The sequence below is a fragment of the Thunnus maccoyii genome, chromosome 1 (genome assembly GCF_910596095.1).
Source record: "Thunnus maccoyii chromosome 1, fThuMac1.1, whole genome shotgun sequence".
Taxonomy (NCBI): domain Eukaryota; kingdom Metazoa; phylum Chordata; class Actinopteri; order Scombriformes; family Scombridae; genus Thunnus; species Thunnus maccoyii.
Genome location: NC_056533.1, coordinates 22437499 through 22457735, shown reverse-complemented (window position 1 = coordinate 22457735; position 20237 = coordinate 22437499). Strand labels below are relative to the sequence as shown.

Below are 20237 nucleotides of genomic sequence, written 5' to 3'. Positions count from 1 at the left end.
TCTCCTGTTATGGTGCCAAAATAAATACCATTCCTTCATTTGGTCATATGCTGGTCTCCATGAGAAGAGACTCTAACCCCCCTCATCCCCCCCCCCTCTCACCAGGCGTCCTCTCTCTCCCGGGATGGGGACAAGAATACTAACATCCTCTGTCTGCTCTTAAATGAGGCCACAAGAAGAAACCACATCCACTTATGAAACAGTCAAATACTGTCGCTTTTATACATGAACACAGCAAAAGTAACTGTTAAATACTGTGATTCTTGTAAACAACAACCATAAAATCACAAAATGGGATTTTAAATTTTCCAATTTTGCTTGTCTACATTGAAAACTAGAAGCAGTTTGGAGTTTATCCTTAGTTATACTTGCACTATTCAGTTTACATAGTGCAAACATTTGCACTACAGCAAGCTAAAATTAACACTGGACACACAGAAGTGAAACTGCTACAGATCTTCCATCTCAGCACTTAACTGACCAAACAGCTTGTGTGACAAAAGACAGCGTTCATTTCAACAGTTTGTAACTTAGCAGTAACTGAAATTACTTACAGATTCTGATACTGTTCATCGGAGCAAGTGTCTAGTTCTTGGAGTTACTAGTTTAAGCTACATTATCTAACTGATATTGCAGATTAAGGAAGAAATAAAATGAAAAAACAGAGATAATGTGTTTGACAGGTTGTTAAAAAGCTGAAGGGAGAGAAGAAAGAAAGCAAGGTTTGGAAACACAAAGGTACAAACTGAATGAAGAGTGAAGTGGGCAGGCACTAAATCACTTAATCCAATAAATAAAGAAAGGTGGGAAGGATGTTAATGCTATTCCCTAAAATGTAAAAGTGTCTTTACATAGCTGAAATGCAAGCTTAATTATGTATCTTAAGATCACAGCCAAATCCACTGTGCTGTCAAAGATCCAGCTTCAAATCCAAGCTTTTAAACTTAATTTCAGAAGCTATTTTGGTGGCTCGCTTGGCCGATCCTCAGCTCAGATCTCTCCTACACACCCCGAACTCTCTCTCTCTCGCTCAATTTTCCCTGTCACTCTCTACTGCACAAATCACATAAAAGCAGAAACTGCCTGTGAAATAATGCTGATAAATAATGACTTTAATTGCAGCATGTCACAATGACTGACGCATGACTGACACATGACAAGTTTCCCCTTTGAGAAGGTAGGGAGAAACAGCAGCCGGGATTTTAACATTTCTTTTATGGCTGCATGGGAGAGATGCTGGCCAATGTTTTTACAATCAGAGATATGAATTCCAGCGTTATTTTTAGCACGCAACACACACACACACACATACAGTCGTCTCCTTATTTGCAGAGCATCCCTCTCCTCAGTGTGTGTGTGTGTGTTTAAGTGTGTAGCATTTGTTCCTCACAATCCCTCATTTCTCGTCAGTGGAAGATTGCCAGGGCTCAACTCTACACAACACCCTTCACACGTTCTGCAGTGATGAGTCCCATGGGGGGGTTGGGTTGGTGGGGGGGTGGCATGATGTCACTTCCAGCCAATAATAATCATCCTGCATCACTGCTATCCTCCCTGTCTCCGGGTCGCCTAGCAACACCACGGCTTTCCCCCTTAAGAGCTTCTCCCCCCGGCCCCGGCCGTTTTGTAAAACCATTTGCCTCGTCTTGCCATTGTAATGGATCCAGAGAGTAGAAAAAAAAAAAAGTGTCACACGCTCTAGCTCCATATGCATTTCCCTGAGGCCTTCTTCAAGATCAACAATAATAGTAAGACACAGGAACTAGTATATAGTATGTAGACCACACCCTAGTATCACATCTGATGGTGATTAGACAATCATGTTCCAAAAACGATCAAGAGGCCTTCAGTCAATCAGAACTCTTAACAAACAGTGACAGGAACTACAGCCAATCAAATCACTTCAAACAAAGTGACAACTACTATATGTCTAATATCACATATATAGATTTCAAGTCATAATCTATATTCAATCTATGAGGTGGCAGGGTTCTCAGACGGCGGATCCAATAGTGTTCCCTCCTGGAAAGCAAATCATCCAAATGACCTCATCTTGGGGGGAGTGATACCTTCTTAATACTAATATATCTTAGAGAGGAAATAAGATGATTAAATTCAACAATTCATGTTTTTGCATCTCATAGTGCTTCTATGTTCAGCGATACGAGTTTTCAGTGTTCTACTCGTCTTTCCAACATATGACTTACCAGAAGGGCAAGTAATAAGATAAATGACCAACTTAGTGTGGCATGAAATAACTCCCTTTATAGGGATCTCTTTACCTGTGAAAGGATGTTTAAAACTGTTACAACGGTAATTAAAATTAAACTAACTACAACAACCACAGTGGTGGTTGCCCTCAGGAATAGATGATGAAGTAGCTTAGGCTGATTGAGGAGGAGGTAAATATGAGTGTACCAGGTGGTCAGATTCAAGTATACCTCAATGTTTTGTCATTATTCCCCTTACCTCTTGTGCACTCTTAGGATAATCTGTTGTAAATATTATACGGTCATTTGATTTCACTGTAGGTTTATTTTTTAAGAGATCAGACCTAGATCTGTCTTTTATTTTAGTGGCAGCATCATTGCGACAGATTTCTTATCCTGTCGTAATGTTATCTTGCATCCTGTTTGTTGAAAGTTATTTTTCATTTCACTCATGTTCCTGTCAAAATCATCAATTTTCTGGCCAATTTGTTTTAATCTGCAAAACTGACTAAACAGGAGACAATTTTTTAAAGATAAGGGGTGATCAGAATCTGCCCTTAGTAAACAGTAGTCAGTAAACTGTATACAAGTAATTATGCTCTCTAGTGATCCATAAATCTAAAAAACTGATGTGTGTGTGTAGTCATAATCCATAGTAAATGACAGAAATTCAGAACATGAGTTGCGGTATGTAAAAAATGACTCCCGCTGGGTCTTGGACTCTTTAAACAAACAAAACACATCATCCAAGTACCTCTTCCATGAGAATATATACTCCTTGAAGCCATGAGTAAATAAACTTCCCTTCAAATAAGCCCATTTACAAGTTAGAAAATGAGGGTGAAAACAAACTACCCCTAGGTACTCTTTACATAACATACCTCACTGCCTGTGTCCTATTATTATTGTTGATCTTGAAGAAGGCCTGAGGGCCGAAACATCATCTAAATAAAAGAGAAATGCATGTGGAACCAGAGTATGCAGCACTTTTTTTCTACTCTCAAGTCTACTTCCAGTAATCAGCACATCACTACAACCTTTGGTGTGCGTTACTTTTCCATTATATATTGTAATGGATCCAAACACCACAGTAGACCCAGTATCCTTAAATCATTTCCTTGTTTCTCCACATGCACACACACACACTCATAATGGTGAACAATGCCACCTTTATAAAAACCTGTTCTGCTCTGCAAAGTGTGGATTAACTGAATCTTTTCTGAGCAGTTACTACTATGAATAAATACTAACAGGCTCTCTGTATTTTAGCTCCTCTAAAAGAGTTTTTTTTTTAATTAAATTGTTTATCAGATTCTTCCTGTGGGTTTGCTGCAAGGATGAAGCAAAGGGAGAACAAAGAGAGACTTATCACCACCGACAAAACGTCTTCTGCTTAGCATCCTAAATGTGCCCACAAGCAGCATCTACATAGCAATTCATACAAAAAACCTCTCACAGACATGCCCACATCTACATGTGAGTCCTGGCAGTAGGAGCCGCCTGTAATGGGTGAGGGGACCGACATTTACACAAGCTGGTACTCACACTGCATCACTTTAATGGAAACACTCAACAGGTTACGTAATCTCCTGGATAATAGTTCTGCCATGCATATCAAACATGTGTCCTTGCCACAGTTTCTCTTCTTATACAAGCACCATCCGGACATTTTAAATCTAAAAAAATAAAAAAAACTCTGCAACCGGCCATAAAGCTGTACTATAGAGCCACAGCGTAGTAATGACATGAGGTGCAACATTTTCTCTTCTTGTGCTAATGTTTTAAGTTTAGGATTCTGGGTGAGGCAGACGTTGCCAAGAAGTGACGGTCTAATTTGTCTTGACAAGCACAAAGAGCTCAGCAATTTTGTTTTCGCCACCGACTACACTGAGTGACGGTGTTTTCTGTTAGACCCTGGCGAATGAGGAAACAAGCTTCAACCAGGAATTTAAAAGACCACCATCAGGTCAAAAACATTTCCTGAACTCACAATAAATATTTTACTGAAGGATATTCGAGGAAAATACAAATACTGAAAATCTAGGCAATAGACAAAAGCTTAAATCACCATATTTATGACACGTTTTTTTTTTAGGTTAAACTAAATATCTGTAATGAGACTACTTTTACACAACTAGTAATATAAAATCCATCCATCCATCCATAATCTACTCTTTTAAAGAGGAAAGAAGGCCTTTAAGCAACATTAGTATATAATGACAATGAACCCAGATAATGTCTGGTCACATGTCCTGATACGGTTTCCCAGCTCCAGCTGCAACTGCTGATTGTCTACAGACCACCTCCACTAAGGATCTCATTATTGTATGTCCTAGAAAACAGCTGTTTTAGATAATGCATGATTTTCTTTTCCTGATTTTCCTCCTCCAGCACTTTAGAAAACTTATATGATGCTGCTGATGAATTGTGTCCATGCTACATAGGATTTCAATGGAAGACTTCACACTTGTCTATCTGGTTTTTAAACTCTGGCACTAACATGTGCAAGATGCAAACCACCTTGTATGCTTCTTGATATGGCCTGATACTAAAAGTTTCATGACAACATTGAGTGTACCTGCAGCAGAGCAGCTACTTACGCTGTGAGTAGAGTAGTATCTGCATCTCGAGCAGGGCACAGGTGAACAGCTGGAGAACGTTCTCCACCCCCAGCAGATTAAACACCTCGCTGATGGCAAAGTCAAAGAGTGGCAGCTCTGATGTGCTCGGCCTCTGACACACCACGGGCCCATAGACGCCTGAGAACTTGAGGGAACGCCCAGAGGGTGGCAGGGGCACCTCATAGAGGATGTTGTAGATGTAGCTCTCCAGGGGGAGGGGTGGGGGCTGGGGGGAGGTGACAGCCTGGTGAAGCTGCTGCAGCACCTTCCTGCAGGCCTGGGCGAAGGCCATGGGTGTTATCAGGCAGATGCACTTTGACACGTACAGCGTGTCGCGACTGATGTCATACGAGTTGAAACGCTGCAGGCGGGAGATGGCGGGCGCTGCATGGAGTACAGGCCGAGGCTGGGAGTGTTGGTGTCGCTGCTCCTCAGGTCCGTGTGGGGAAGTGGGAGTGTGCAAGATGTCGTACTGCTCTGCATTGTGCATGTGGTAAAGAGTCTGCATGGCACTGCAGATCTGCTTACTGGTCACCTCCTCGAAGAAGGTGAGGGAGAAGCCATAGGTCCGAGAGCCGTCCTCTCTGGTGATGATAAAGGAGTGGAACTGAGGCTCCCGAGAGTCAACCTGCGTCCTGAACGACAGACCCTTTGGCATGCAGAGCTGTGGGAGAAATTAGTTACTGATATTTGTCTTTTATATGTGTTAGTAGTAGATCAGTAGTAGAACAAAGTCCATTGCATTAAACACATATAGAATTTATTCATTTATTTATGTAACTTTGCATTAGCGCTGCAACAAACGATTATTTAATCTGTCAATTATTTTCTTGATTAGTCAATTAGTTTTTTGGTCTATAAAATGTCTGAAAATGGTAAAAAAAAAAAAATTTGTCCCGACCAACACTCCACAACCCAAAGTTTACTAGTTTACTATCATGGAGGACTAAAGAAACCAGAAAATGTTTACATTTTAGAAGCTGGAATCAGAGAATTTGGCAATTTTTCTTCTGAAAAATGACTCAAAATGATTAATCGATTATAAAAATAGTTGGCGATTCATTAAATATTTGGCAATAAATTGATTAATCACCTAATTGTTGCAGTTCTACTTTGCATACATTTGCCATAACATGATACAAGTCAATGTAGGAACAATACTCTTATTCATTTTGTCATGATTTCAACTATACACCCCGACCTAGTATTATTTTTAAAAGACATGAGAAAAATGTTTTAGCTATGTAGAGATCATACCATGCCCACCGCATCCTGGTCAAATGGATTCCACTCCACATTGTCTGGATAATGTGCAAGAACTTTGGATTTAAAGGTTCTCCGCAGTGGACTCTGCTCAAAATTCTCACCTAAAAGTGAAAAAAAAGAGAGGAGAAAGGAAAGGAGAGGAAGAAGGAGAGCAAGAACAGAAGACAACCAGTCAGCACAATACTTTAGATGAGGTTAGAGGAGCACAGGAACAGTTTGATCAGAAGCAGGTTTAAAGTGCCAAGCACAACTCCAGAGGGAAGAGCAAGTCAGCATATTTGTCTTGAGAGGAAGACTGTATTGCATCATATAAAGCTGCCGTCTGCATCCCAGGCTAGAAAATAAACAAAATGATGCTAGGAATCAAAGAAAAAAAAAATACAACCTTTAAAGATTACGATGCTTTCTGACAGCTTTAATGGCAATACAAAAGAAACACACAAAATAATCAATCAGAGAAAGCACAAACTGAGTTGATTTGAACCCAGAATGAAGCAGAAGTGATGCACACACCAAGGCAGTACTGAAAAGTCATTCAGAGTGTAGGGGGAGAGTAAACATTGACCAAGCAATACCAGCGCAGGCAGCACCGGATTTGTGTGTGTGTGTGAGGAACAGAAGCAGCGATTGTCAAACATCAGCTCATTGTTCAGCTGCTGCTGAAGGATGGGAGGGAGATGGGAGGACGGGGGGAAAAAAAAACCAGGAGGAGAGAAATCAAGAGTGCGCAAAACAGAAAGGACAGGTCCCCACACCTGTGCAGAAAATAACTGAAAACTTAGAATTTGTAGTAACAAAAGTGCGCTGCTGGGAAATCAAAAAAAAAAAAAAAAAAAAAAAGTGTGCTAGGTTAAAAATTGAAGGGTTGAAGCTGAGCACAGGTTAGGAGGGGGAGGAGAGTGTGTGGTGGGAGGGTTACCTTCTTCTGCACTCGCCAATTTTCCTCTGGCCCCATCTCTGAATTTAGTAGCCTCTATATATTGGCATAAAGCTACACAGCAAATAAAGCAAAAATATAATTAAAAGCCCGGTTCTGGATGGGTAGCGCATCACTTCTCAGTTTGTGCAAACACACCCTGACAGCTCTGTCCTCGAAGCTCTGCTCCGGGAACAAGCTGCACTCAGACTCAAGACATGATGGTGTCTCTGTCAGGTGGGTTTGCTAATTCAAGACAACTGGTGCGGTTATGATACAAGGATACAGTAACTCTGTGTGTGTGTGTGTGTGTTGTAGTTTTCCTCTTCTTCTGGAGATCATGCAAATCCATACTGCTCTGATATGGATTATATTCTCACAATAAACACACTAGAATGAACCTGCCAGTGTGGCAAAAATTCAGCGTTACTGATGGAAGATTGAATTGTGTAGTGAAAGAAAATCTTTTGTTATGTCAATCATATGTGCTATTATTTATAAGATATGGTTGGCAATATTCAATATTTTTCTTTTTGTCAACAAATCCCATGAAAAGACCAAACAATGAATTGCTCCCTCTAATAAGTATTCCTTGCCTGGTACTGTTTATTTCTCTGTGCTCCATTCAAGCTCCATTATTGTCCAAAAACTACTCAAAAACACATCCGTGTACCAAACCGTTCCACTGGGTGACGTGTTCCTTCATTACCATGAATGCAGACACTGTAGTTTATTTTGAATCGATCCCACACACACCGTCCTGCTGCCGTTATAGTTCCCAGAGAACCAAATGTGGATTAATCCGTGGCTGAAAATAGTCCCCAACTGATGCACTTAAACTGTCTGGGTAACATTTACTTCTTGGAGCCCAGTGCCACAGACAGGGTTGCGATGTCAGAAAGTAATGAGACACCAACAAATTGTTTTCTTTTCATGGGATTTGTTGACAATAAGAAATATAAACGATAATAACAACCTTACAGATTAAGATGATTTACCAGGAGTAATGCATTGTATTTTACAAAAAATGATGTGACATTTTGACAAATTTCAACAGTTCACCCTTTTGATCTCACACTAAAAACACTTCAAATTAGTCTATATGGAAATGTGCTTCTTATCAGTAGACAGTCATGGGTTTGACAAGAGTGAATGGCTGCTCTTGTGTTACAGACTAATTGGACTCGGGGCTGTTAGATTATCTAAGATTTTACATAAAAAAGAACCTTTATGCAGCCAGGCGATGCTTTTTGCAGTCTTCTCCATGCATGACATTTGCCAAGCCTCAAAGAAACAGTCCTGCTGGCGGGCACACGCATTCATGCAGTATGTTGAAGCCAAATGAGAGCATGCCATCGACTGTTTTCTATTTACAACATGTCAGCTTCAAATTAAGACTTTCCTTTAGGGCTGCAATTAACAATTATTTTAATCTAACCTGCAGATTTTGTGGATTTATTGTTTTGTCTTAAAAAAAAAAGAAATTAGTGAAAAATGCATATTAAAAATTTTAAAATATCAAATCCTCACATTTGAGAATCCTCAAATTTTTCTTGAAAAATGACCACTAACTTAAAGAGTGCACTCAGGATCGTGCAGATCTCCGTCAGGTGGGTCTGTGGTCATGTGGGTGGGGAACAGGAAGTGCAGGGTGGGCTGTGTGTTCGACGTGTAAGAATGAGAGTAGTGGAATGAAGGGCAGACAATATGCAGGTTATATTATCAAGGTGTAACCTTGACTATATGGAGACACAATGTCAACACACACTGTATAGACTTAATAAGGAAACAATAAACGGGACAATAAGTCCAAACTTTTTAATTTAAACATTGTTACTTATTTAGAACATTTTGTTGTAACACACCAGACAAAATAAACCCCTCCCTGCCCCCCCAAAGTCTAAGCTTCACGATAGGCTGGTAAGGAATGGCGTTATAAAATAGGCTTTTCAAAGACTGTGAATAATCACAACTATGAGAGGTCCTTGAGCATACAGTCATAAATGTGCACAAAAAATATTAGGCTGACGGGTACAGTAGTATGTGAGATTAGTTGCGGACAGATACGCACACGAACACACACACACGACCAATGGCATGATGCCCTCCAGGCGTAAGGGGATAATTACTTACCAGAATAGTTGCCGATTAATTTTCTGTTGCCTGAGAAATCGATTAATCATCTAATCATTGTAGCTCCACTTTCCTTAAAGGGCTTTTTGTAGTTTGGGTTGCAGATAATCCATTTACATTACACTAAGAATGTGTCTCAGTTATGACACACACACACACAAGAAATGACGATGAAGACTCTCTCAAGTGTCTTCCCTGGTGATTACATGAATTTCTTTCTTCCACTTGTTTGAACATTTCTGTTTAATCTACATTCACGTCCTAGCTGAGACTTTCAGAATGATGGATAAATGTTTTGTCTTTGTTCGAGCTAGCAGTTGACATTATCTGACCACAAATGCATCAGAGATTAAATATCCCCATTAATTCCACAGTCTTCTCTTTCTGCAGACAGGAGATGTTGAGTGGAACGACAAACATTTTAAACATTTTAAATACAGTGAAACTAACTCAGTCAAGGGAATAAAAATCTTAAGGATTAAGTGGTTTAATCTGTTGGTTACTTTCATATCAAAACTGCCCACAGGGAAGAAACTAGGCCAGAAGCACAAACTCAGACTTCAAACATGTCAGAAACCACAGATATTGTAGGTCAGACGGGGAGATTATTATGATTAGTAAGGCTGGGAAAACATGACTCAGTTCCTTTCCTTATAATTTCTTTGATGTTTTCATACCACACTGATGGCCCTAAAATAATGTTGTTGTTGTGTTTCATCAGTACATTTAAGGCATAAAACTCTGGTTTTATGTTTGGACATATTTATTTAAATGCTTTAAGTGCATAGCTGAAATAACAAATTCACTTCTGTTGTTCACATGCATGTTTCTCCATGACATGAACTGCAAACAAACATGAAACATGATGATGTGACTGAAGCTGTTTGTAAACCGTTTCAAGTCAAAGTCAAGCATTGCAGTAATGCAACAAACATCTGGAGGCATCTGGCTTGACACCAACCAAAGTGAAACACAGCTGAACCAGAGTAGATCGCAACATGTTGCTTTACTTGACCAACAGTTGCAGTTATCGTTCTTTTAAAGTCATCAGAATTTAATGTATCGTGTCTAATGTTCAATTTCCATATTTCACACCCACATTCTGCACACAGCAGGCCTCTGCACCAACACAGGAAAGCTTGTTGATTGTGAAAATAACACATTTATTATCACAGCATATACCAGAGGAATATTACAGGAAACTTAAAGACTACAAAAGATACGGAAAAAAACAACACTGTTTTCCAAAGTCAAATCAATATAAATTAGCTAAATGATAAGAGTGACTTTGCAGAAAGTTTCCTTTATGGCGTCGTTTACTTGACAGGACTGTTGTGAACTTTGTTTTCTTTTTATCGATTACGTGCATAGTAACTGATTGGTTACATAAAGATGCCTTATGTGGGGTGGATGGAGGATGAGTCGACCCAGAATGAAAATTAGAAGAAAAAAAAAAATGGAAATGGAAAATTAAAAGAGAAAATGGCAAATAAACTATTATTATACTGTACTACAGGACTCTGAACAATCAGGTCACAAGTAAATGTTAAGAAGAAAAGGGAAACCAAGAAAGGAAAGTGGATATTGAAAAAACCAAATAGATACTGTTACTGAAAAGTAAATGGAAATGAAAATCTCCTAAAAACTACTGAAATAGAAAAGTTTAATGCAAATGCTATAAATAAAAGTGTGTACCTATCCCTCGTATATGACTATGATAGCTTTCCTTCCAATAATTCTAGGAAAACTAAATTAAATATATAATTTTAATTTTAAAGAACTGTGCTGACAGTGTGCCATTTGTTGTTTTTCACATTGGACGACCTGCTCTACCACAGTTGGCTGCCGATCCCTGTTCCTGTACAAAGATTACAAAGGTGCTCCTTTCATTCACTTATTCACCTGGTAATTATTAATAATTAAGCGTTAATTGCTTTACCTGAGGCGGAGACTCATTGACATAGAGCACCTACAAACTCTAACACCATACTGTAGACACTCTCTTGATTTATCATATTCTCCAGCAAATGGACAGTGTTTTCTCCAACAAGTGATGATGATGATGATGATGATGTGAGCGTGGACCGGTAGCAGTGGGAGTAAAGCGTCACTAAGCTCTGGCTCCTCGCCATTTCCCTCAGTCTGTAAGCCAGGGACCACCCACAGCTCCGCACCCCTCCTGTATTCGTACACCCTCACACCTACTGTCGCACGGCCCACTAGGCTCAGACGTGAAGGGATGAACCTCTCTGACTGGAACGTGATATTCATCTACGACTCGATTTGACTGCCCGCAGCAGAATGCGGTGCAGACACGACAAACACATCGAAACAGCTCGGCAGTAAAGACATAAACACTTATTCCCCCAGAGGATCCGGTGCTGACGGAACATGATAGTTCACTCTCAGTTTAAACTCAAAGCCTTCATAGTTTATACTATCAATAGAGACTGTGGGGTTTTTGTCTGATTAAAAGGGATTTTTTACTTGTTACAGAGTGAGAGAAGCTGCTAAAATGGCATTTCAGTTTACTGATGACTGGCATTAGTGTGCCAGTCATCAGTAAACTGTGTGTCACTGTCATTCAACATCTACATCAGTGGTTAAAACCATTTACAGGCTAGCTGCCAAATATACCAGCATCTTGTTTCATGGGTAACTTTGGTGAAAAAAAGATGTGATAAAGAAAATGTCAGGGCATCCTATTAATGGGACTGGACTTACTGCAAACACACATACTGGTATTATAGCTCAGCAGAGTGCTCCTCTGACTAATAATATTGAAAATGACCTTTTCAGCGAAGCCATGGTGTAGCCTGGTTTAGGCCGTCTCAGGATTCTCCCTCTCTAAAGAGAAAGTACAATCAGGAACTCCTCTGTTATCCTGAACTTTATTCCAGCTCATCCAACATTAATGTCATATCTCCAGATAACAGGAGGACAACGTAGACAGAAAGTCGTTGAATCTCACACTGCACTGGCGTCACAAGACAGCCTGAAAATTTAGTTCTTAAAACATCTGTTAGCAGCGAAAGGGTTGGACTGAAAACCTGACCCACAGAAAATACACAGACTTGCAGACAAGAATGTGCAGGTTTAATTACTCTGAGCCGATGGGAAAGAATGTAAGTCCTCACCAAGAGGGACTGAGCAAATTTAAACTGGTGACTGACAACCAACACAAAGTCTTATCCACACGGGGAACAGAAGAGATGGGTAACAATATCCTAAATTCAGTAAGGTAAAGTTATGCTTATGTAGATATACAGAGAGGTAAAACTCTACCCTTCCAGTAGAATAAATTCCAATAATTAACATCTGATTATATTAGCTAGTAAGTTGTTAGCTAATCAAGATTCATGTGTAAATGCAATCTATTGTGGGCATTTGTGTTTTGTGAAAATAAATCTATATAACTTAAGTAAAAACAGACTATTAGCAGATATTATAATAAAGCCCATTATTGATTAATAAGAAAATCTTTAATCTACAGCTTATGAGCCTATGTTTATGTTCTGTGTGAAAATATCAAGATACACAGCACCCTCCTCGGAGGGGGACTGTGAGATGTGTGAATGAATCTTCAAACTGCATCCAAAATTTCACAGATACATTATCAAGCAGATTTTTAAATCGCTGACAGGGGTCCCTTTACAGACGCATTAATAAACAACTTAGAGTGAAAATATGAAAGCCCACATCATGCATTTAAAGCCAGCTTTCATGTTGAGCCATTCAACCTCATTTGTTTGCTGAGTAGGATTGGGGGAGAGAGGTTGCCTGGGAAATTCAAAAGGATATTTAGCATTTGAATAAGTGGAGCCTGTGTGCGAGTGTACATATGTCCCTCGGCTCCCTGTTTTCCAGTGTCGCCTGTGAGGCGGCAAGGTCATACATATGCTAATCAGGTCCTCGCTGTGCTGCCAAACACTGCGCTTAAAGAAAGTTTTGGTCATTTCTTTGTGTTCCACTGTACATGAATCACCACTGCACCATATTAAATAAGTGGAACATAATGTGGTCCTGTTAAATACTGGAGGAAGCCACTGGAGAGTTGGATTTGGCTCATGTCATTCATGGCGCTAAGTATTCATCAATGGCCGGCAGTTTTGTTAGCAAAATTTTAGGCAAGAACCCTTTCATTAAAAGGAATATTTAAATAAGCCAAGGCTTTAGGAAGTCAATGCGCCTGGCCAGAAAATAGTCCACACATAACCCCCCATAAAACCACCACTTGGTTTTACATAGTTTTTTCTACGAATTAAACAAACATGACCTAACATGTTAATTAGTGAGCTTGTATGATATAGTTAGGAACTTCGATATTTGTAACAACAAACAAACAACAGGTGCATTTCTCTTCATTTCTGAATTTATATGCAAAATAACTGGTAGGTATACCTATAGCAGATGTTAAACTGCAATAAACATATGTAACAATGGAATTTCCACATCATTTCCTTTCTTTGAATCACAACTGAAACAGTTGATGAGGGCAAGCCCCTAACCTTTGTCTACAGTAAACAGCAGCAACATGCAGTTAAGTAGAACAACTTCAGTGATCTATAACCACAGAGCCCCAGATCTTACTGCTGTGCCGGGTTTCAACCGCTTACATTTTTGCCCAATCGGAAATGCCACAAAGAAACCTTGTTGAGAACGTGAGAATACAGCTGATTTAGTTTAAACGTGAGCAGTGTAGCCAAATTTCAGGACATTAATCTCCATTTTAAAAAAATTAATAAAATGTATATTTATTTATGGCATTTACATGTGTCAAAAACAAACAGGTTGAATGGTATCATAATGGTAACTAAGCATGCTTTGAAGAATGACAATCATACAACAGTGTTTTCTCTTTCTACACTAATGCAAGAATGGCATTTACACATTTTCCAAAAGCTGTACTTTCACAAGCGGACAGTGCTCAGCTGCAGACAATGCAGGCTTACTGTGGACGAAAGGCCAAAACAGAGAGAAAAAGATGCCTTTTCAGACTTAACCGCATTAGTATAGACATAGGAGGCAATGTCTATCTGTGCTCTACTCCTGGTTGTCCTCAATTCAAAGCAAAATGGTCAACATCTTTCCATTTGTGTTCAATGAATACATTAATTTGATCTAAACAGGAAGTCGAATTAAAGGAAGTAAAAATGAGAAGTACAAGGGGTGAGTTTTTAAAAATTAAAATGATTTCTGGTTAAGCATTGCTTCAAGGAGGAAACCCCTTATCTAAACTTTCTTTGTACTACATCAGCCAACTCTACAGGCCTCTCGTTACCTGCTGAGTCATAACAAATCGCACAGAAACAGAGCAGAAAATAGATAAAGGCAAAAAAAGGTCAAGTTTATCAATCACTGTGTCGCATTTCTGTGTTCAGAAAATCAGTCAAAATGGTTGGTTGTCTGCAGCCAGAAGAGTACAGCCTGGACCATTGACCCAGTCAACGAGAGCTTATACACCGTAAGACAGTTACTCACAACAGGCTTAAGGCTATTATTTCACATTACAGGGTTTACACTTGGATACTTTGCCTGACTCAACCATAACAACTGTCAGCGGGAGTCTAACATGAGTGAAAACAGTTTTAGAGAGTATTTTCTGATTCCTCGTAATGTGTATAGTATAAAATAATTGAATGTGAATGCAGTAGGAAGTACAGCATTTGGCTTGAAACTACATATGTTGGTAAATATACTTGTTCCCTCCACGATGTTTTGTTTGCAGGGGTAGTGCTGTGGAAAACCCTGACATTATCTTATGTGGGAAATGTCGGCGCTACCGGGTATTCACATAAAGTCCAAATGACACAAATCTCCATAGTCAAAAACACCATTAAAAACAAACACAACACCCATCTCCACTGATATCCTGAGTCTACTATAACTCCCAGAGGTGACAAGGACTCAAGAGTATTCATTACTACATCATTTTTTTTCCAAGGTGGAAGGCCTTAAGGAGAAACTATATTGACACAAAACCACACAACCCCGGAAACACTAATGTACCCAAGGAAGAGACAAAAAACCAATACAATTCATTAGCAAAAGTCTTCAATAACACTACTTAAAAGGCATTGACAGTGAAAATTAATCATCCACAGTTCACTCAATAAATGCAGTACTACTGTACATTTCAGTCTGCAGCAAAAACAATTCTACAATTCTAGATGATTGTAACTATCTTAAATCTGTTTGTCTTGGATCATCAAATAAAGTCAATTAATCAATGAAAAGCAGAATTTCTGAGAGGAAATGCAATCATATCTGTGAGGATTGGGTGATGCAACATCACTGCAGTAAAATGTCTTAACATGCAATTAAGAGCATATCTGTCCAATAACAGACTTACGGTTTTACGCATTAAAGTCACTGATATAACAGCTAACAGTTAAGGTTTTTGTGAATACTCAAAACTGACATTAATGGTTCCTGTTCAGCTTCACATAATGACTCCTTCACCTCATTATATATGTTATTTAGATGTTTTGTAGATGTGGTACATGAATTAGCTTGTCACTAAACAGCTGCAGCTTGGTAGGTTGTATCTTGGATTCAGTGTCTATCATTTCTCACAATGCTCAAGATGGTAAAACCATGTATTGTCTCCAAGTGTCTTGTCCAAAAACACCAACAATAAGGGTAACAAGACCTACTGTAACCCAATTCCCAACCGTCTGTACCATTTATATCAGAAAATCCAAGTTAATTAAGTCATTACAAACACACAGAGAAAAAATTTAACCATTTGTAATATCTGAATGATAGAAGTGTGTAATGTATCAATTCCCCTTTCGCTATCATATATGTAATTTTGTATCATAATATCAATATATATCATCATATAGATCATTTTTTGGAAAATACAATGAGAAATTGTTAATGGATTATTTCTATTTTTATCTAATCCAGTGAAACAAAATACCTGACAAATGAAGAAAGGTTATTACATTGATGCAAAAACCATACATCTATTGATCAGCATTATGGTATGAGGTAAAAACAGCACTATTACCCACAGGTCATGCTCAGGGCTCAGACTAACCATTGACCCACAGGCTACAGTTTCACATGCATGTATACAGTATTTGCAGCATCTTCTCATTTTCAATCAAGACACAAGTCAAGTCACAATCAAAAAGGATTCCAGGTCCAGACACAGACTGGTTTCAGGTGTGTCATTACCTACTGTATTCTTAGTAGAGGTTTAAGCATATTATATAATTGTTTGTGAAGGGTGTGCCCTCTGAGGATAGTGTACATGCACTGTGTGGATGCTGGGGATGTCAGGGGTCAATGGGGGGGCATGGTAAATTTTAGCCCCGAGGCATCTAGGTTGGGGGTTTTTTGAAAATTTTTGAAATTTGAATTCATATACTCACATATTGTACATACATAAACACATCGAGAAGAGGCAGATACTCAGATACCACAGTTGAAAACAACACAACTTTGAAAAAGGTGTAGGCTGTAGCTACAGCTTGTAACACTTTTAACAACACATCCTATTTGACCTCAGGGGTAAACATCAAACAACAAAAAACAAAACAGACAAAACAAAAACAACCTACATATCCTGTACCCTATCCTTCTATGCCAGTGTTCCTCTCTGATCATCCACTTTTATATTTGTCATTACATTTTTTTTTTTTTACACTTAGTAAGTTTATCCTGCCCTGTGTGTTGTATAATCTAATTAGGTCGCTGACAGCTAAGAGCCACAATGACCACATCTTCAGTTGTATTGAGGTTTTAAATTGACATCAGTGTTAACACCATCAACCACCACGGCCTCAATCTACTAAGATGAATGCTACACATCAAATATTTACAAATGCGCCGCAACATCGACTCTTTTTTGATATTTAAGAGAATAAAAAAAAACAGCAGGGAATTTATGTAGGCTACAACCTTTAAATCAGAATTCATGTCAGGTCTTAAAAGACACATAACAAGCCAGTAATCCGCTCGCTGTTCACCGAGCCGCGTTACAAACAAACAGGCTGGGAAAAGATGAGCTAACGTTAGGCCTGACATTAATGGTATATACGCCGTTTATTCATCTTAACAGCCTCCAGTTAATGTTACACAAATATATACACGACACATACAGTAAAATCTAAAGGATGAGGCTGGCTTGGTGTTTTTATATGCTGGCTACATCCTCCTGCCTTCTGCCCCCCCACCCCCCTTCGCGACATTACCGCGATGGCTACTGAGCTTACCGGACAGTTCGTCGGGTTCCAGCCCGCTTTCGGTGTCGAGTCCGCAGATCACAAAATAATCTGCGAACCGGCAGGAACCGGAGCTGAAGCCGGTGGTCATTTTGAGACTGGTCCGGTGGTTCCCTTATCCCCTCAACAGGGAGCATATTAGAGGAACTCGGGGAGGTGATTTCTCCCTGCCATCACGGATGCTACGTTACTGCGAAGCTCGAAAATCAGTACCGACAGATACCAAGCTAACGAGCTAAGAGCAACCGTCAGTTGGCTGTTCCACATCCGGCAGGACCCTTCAGAGTAAAACAATATCTCCACAATTATAAACAGAAACTTTAATTTGTAGGGTTTACAGTAGTGGAAGTACTCAGATCCTTTACTTCAGTAAAAGTACCAATGTATAAGTACTCCATCACAAGTAAAAGTCCTGCAGCAGCAAAATGTAGTTAAAGTATTGCAGTAACAGAAGTGGTTTGGTCCCTCTGACTGATATATTATTATATATGACATCATTGGACTATTAATACTGAAGCATCAGTGTGTAAGCAGCCTGTTACTGTTGTAGCTGCTGGAGATGGAGCTGGTTTCAACTACTTTATATAGGCTACACTTAGCTAGTTTAGTCCAGTGGTTCCCAAACTAGGGGTCGAGCCCCTCCAAAGGGTCACCAGGTAAATCTGAGGGGTTGTGAGCTGATTAATGGGAAAGAAGAAAAAACTAACTTCTGATACACAAATCTGTTTTCAGTTTTCGGACTTTTTCTATAATCTTTGATTTTTAGTGAAATATTGGATCATTTGAACATTTATTGAAATGAAACCATGTTTAGAGGAAAAAATCACTATTTGGTGGAGCTGTTAATAGCTCATAGACACCTGAAATGTGACCCTGCCTACACACTGCTTTTTGTAAGACGTCAAAAGCCAAAAAGGTTGGAAAGCACTGGTTTCATCTTTAACAATGTGTTGTATTTTAAAAGCTTGTTATATTATCCATTGTGTCAAATCTTCATCTGAAAAGTAACTAAAGTTGTCAAATAAATGTAGTGGAGCAGGAGGTACAATATTTCCCTCTAAAATGTAGTGGAGTGGAAGTATAAACTAGCATACCATAGAAATACTCCAGTAAAGTACAGGTATCTCAAAACTGTATTTAAGTACAGTACCTGAGTAAATGTACTTAGTTACTTTCCACCATTGAGTGTTTATTTTCTGTAGGAATATTTTAAGAAAGAAATGCCCTAAAAGTCAGCCATTTGGAGATCAAAATGGACACTATATGCTGAAAGACTTCCGGTAATAAAACTCTGTAAACATACCAACTTTTTTTTACCAACTCTCACTCTAATTCATATTGTGTATACTGTTTCTTTGTCTGTCCTGCACTGTGTAGATGTGTATATATTTTATTTTTTAAATCGTTAACAGTACATATATATCCTGTTAATACACACACAGTTTATTTACACTCAGATTTATATTTATATCTACATTGGTATTCATACTTCTATTTATATTCTGCTTTTTTGCACACATAGTTTTTATCATGTCAGTATACAAGTGCATAATCCACCTCCGCTACACAGAAATGTAAATTACTCTCCCTTTCTTACACTGTTATGTTTGTGTTTAATGTTTATGTTTATTGCTTCATATGTTTATTGCTTCATCTGGACCACATTGAACTCCTTGAACTTGCTACTAGCGAATAAATCTGATTCTGATTCTGAGACATATGCTACTATCATTTAAGTGGTTTAAGAAAGAAAATGCAGACCCACAAATTGAGCCAAAAGATGAGTGACACCATTTTGAGTCCATTATTGCACAAATGACACACATGATAAACACTCCCAGTCCGTTCTGGTGTCTATTTAATTAACTCTACTGTGTACTTTATGTGATTGTTATTGTTCAGACTTATTATTGTTTTATTTTGAAGGAAATTTACTTAACTTCCGGGTTCTCTCTAGTTTAACACATCTAAAAAAATCTGAGCGTTGCAGTCGAAATGCATTCTGGTCCACAGCTGTAATCATCACCCACAACAGTCTGCTGATGTTTTTACAAGCACGTTTCAGGATTATTGATGCTCAGCAGCCAAAGTGCAGCCATGATTACTGTCCACTGGACCTCCAATTTTCTAGTGCAGTTTGCTTTGAGGCAAAGGATCAGTGGTTGTTGGCTGTTTGTTTACTGAAGCATCAAAATTCTCCAAATCTCTCATCTCCTCTCTCTCTTCTTATGCTCTGATTTTTACTGAGATGTAAAGATCTTTCATTTGCTATATTGAGTAGATCACTGAATAATACAGTTTATATTCTTGACAAAAGCGTAAAATAGAATTTACATGTACAATTTATTCATAAAACAGTGCTTGAATGCAGCACTGGCTGATACAGTGAGACATATTGAAGCCAGATTTGTTCCTTCTCTGATAATATCGTTTGTTCTTTCATGAGACAGTTTTGTTATGTTCACACCAGGCTGGACTCAAGTTTTATGAAACAGTTGCTCAACAATTCACAGCAGGATTTATGATAATGTTTCACAGTTTAACAATTTATGAGCTCACAATAACAAATTGACAATGTTTTTTTAAAAAAACAAAACAAAACACATCAAGCCTTTGAATTTCCAGCAGGCAAAACTAACATCTTACTCTCACAAAGTTAGTTGTGCTATTAACAAATCTTAATCTTAACATGCTGCTTCTGTTTCCTTATTATTTAATAAGTTACACACTTCCAAAGAAGAATATGATATTGTGGTCACTTCATGTAATACTCAGATTTAAGTTTTTAAATTGTATTTGTACTTTTGAGTTAAATGTAAATCAACTCCTTGTTAATACATGTTCAAACCATTCATAC

At 38.7% G+C, this 20237-nt stretch overlaps 1 protein-coding gene across 4 annotated transcripts in view; it reads right to left on the bottom strand.

The window, feature by feature from the left end:
• Window positions 1-17624, bottom strand: part of dennd5a (DENN/MADD domain containing 5A) — a 41473-nt gene extending 23849 nt beyond the window's left edge. For 2 of the 4 annotated variants that reach the window (XM_042406927.1, XM_042406943.1), the window contains exons 1-4: window positions 17372-17624; window positions 7017-7088; window positions 6089-6198; window positions 4811-5495 (exon numbers count right to left, since the gene is read on the bottom strand). In XM_042406927.1, coding sequence (XP_042262861.1) covers window positions 4811-5495; window positions 6089-6198; window positions 7017-7088; window positions 17372-17471 — 967 coding nt within the window. In that variant the 5' untranslated portion in view covers window positions 17472-17624. The remainder of the gene's footprint in view (window positions 1-4810; window positions 5496-6088; window positions 6199-7016; window positions 7089-17371) is intronic. The other 2 variants (XM_042406937.1, XM_042406953.1) reach the window with 1 other exon arrangement.
• Between the last annotated feature and the right edge of the window lie 2613 nt (window positions 17625-20237).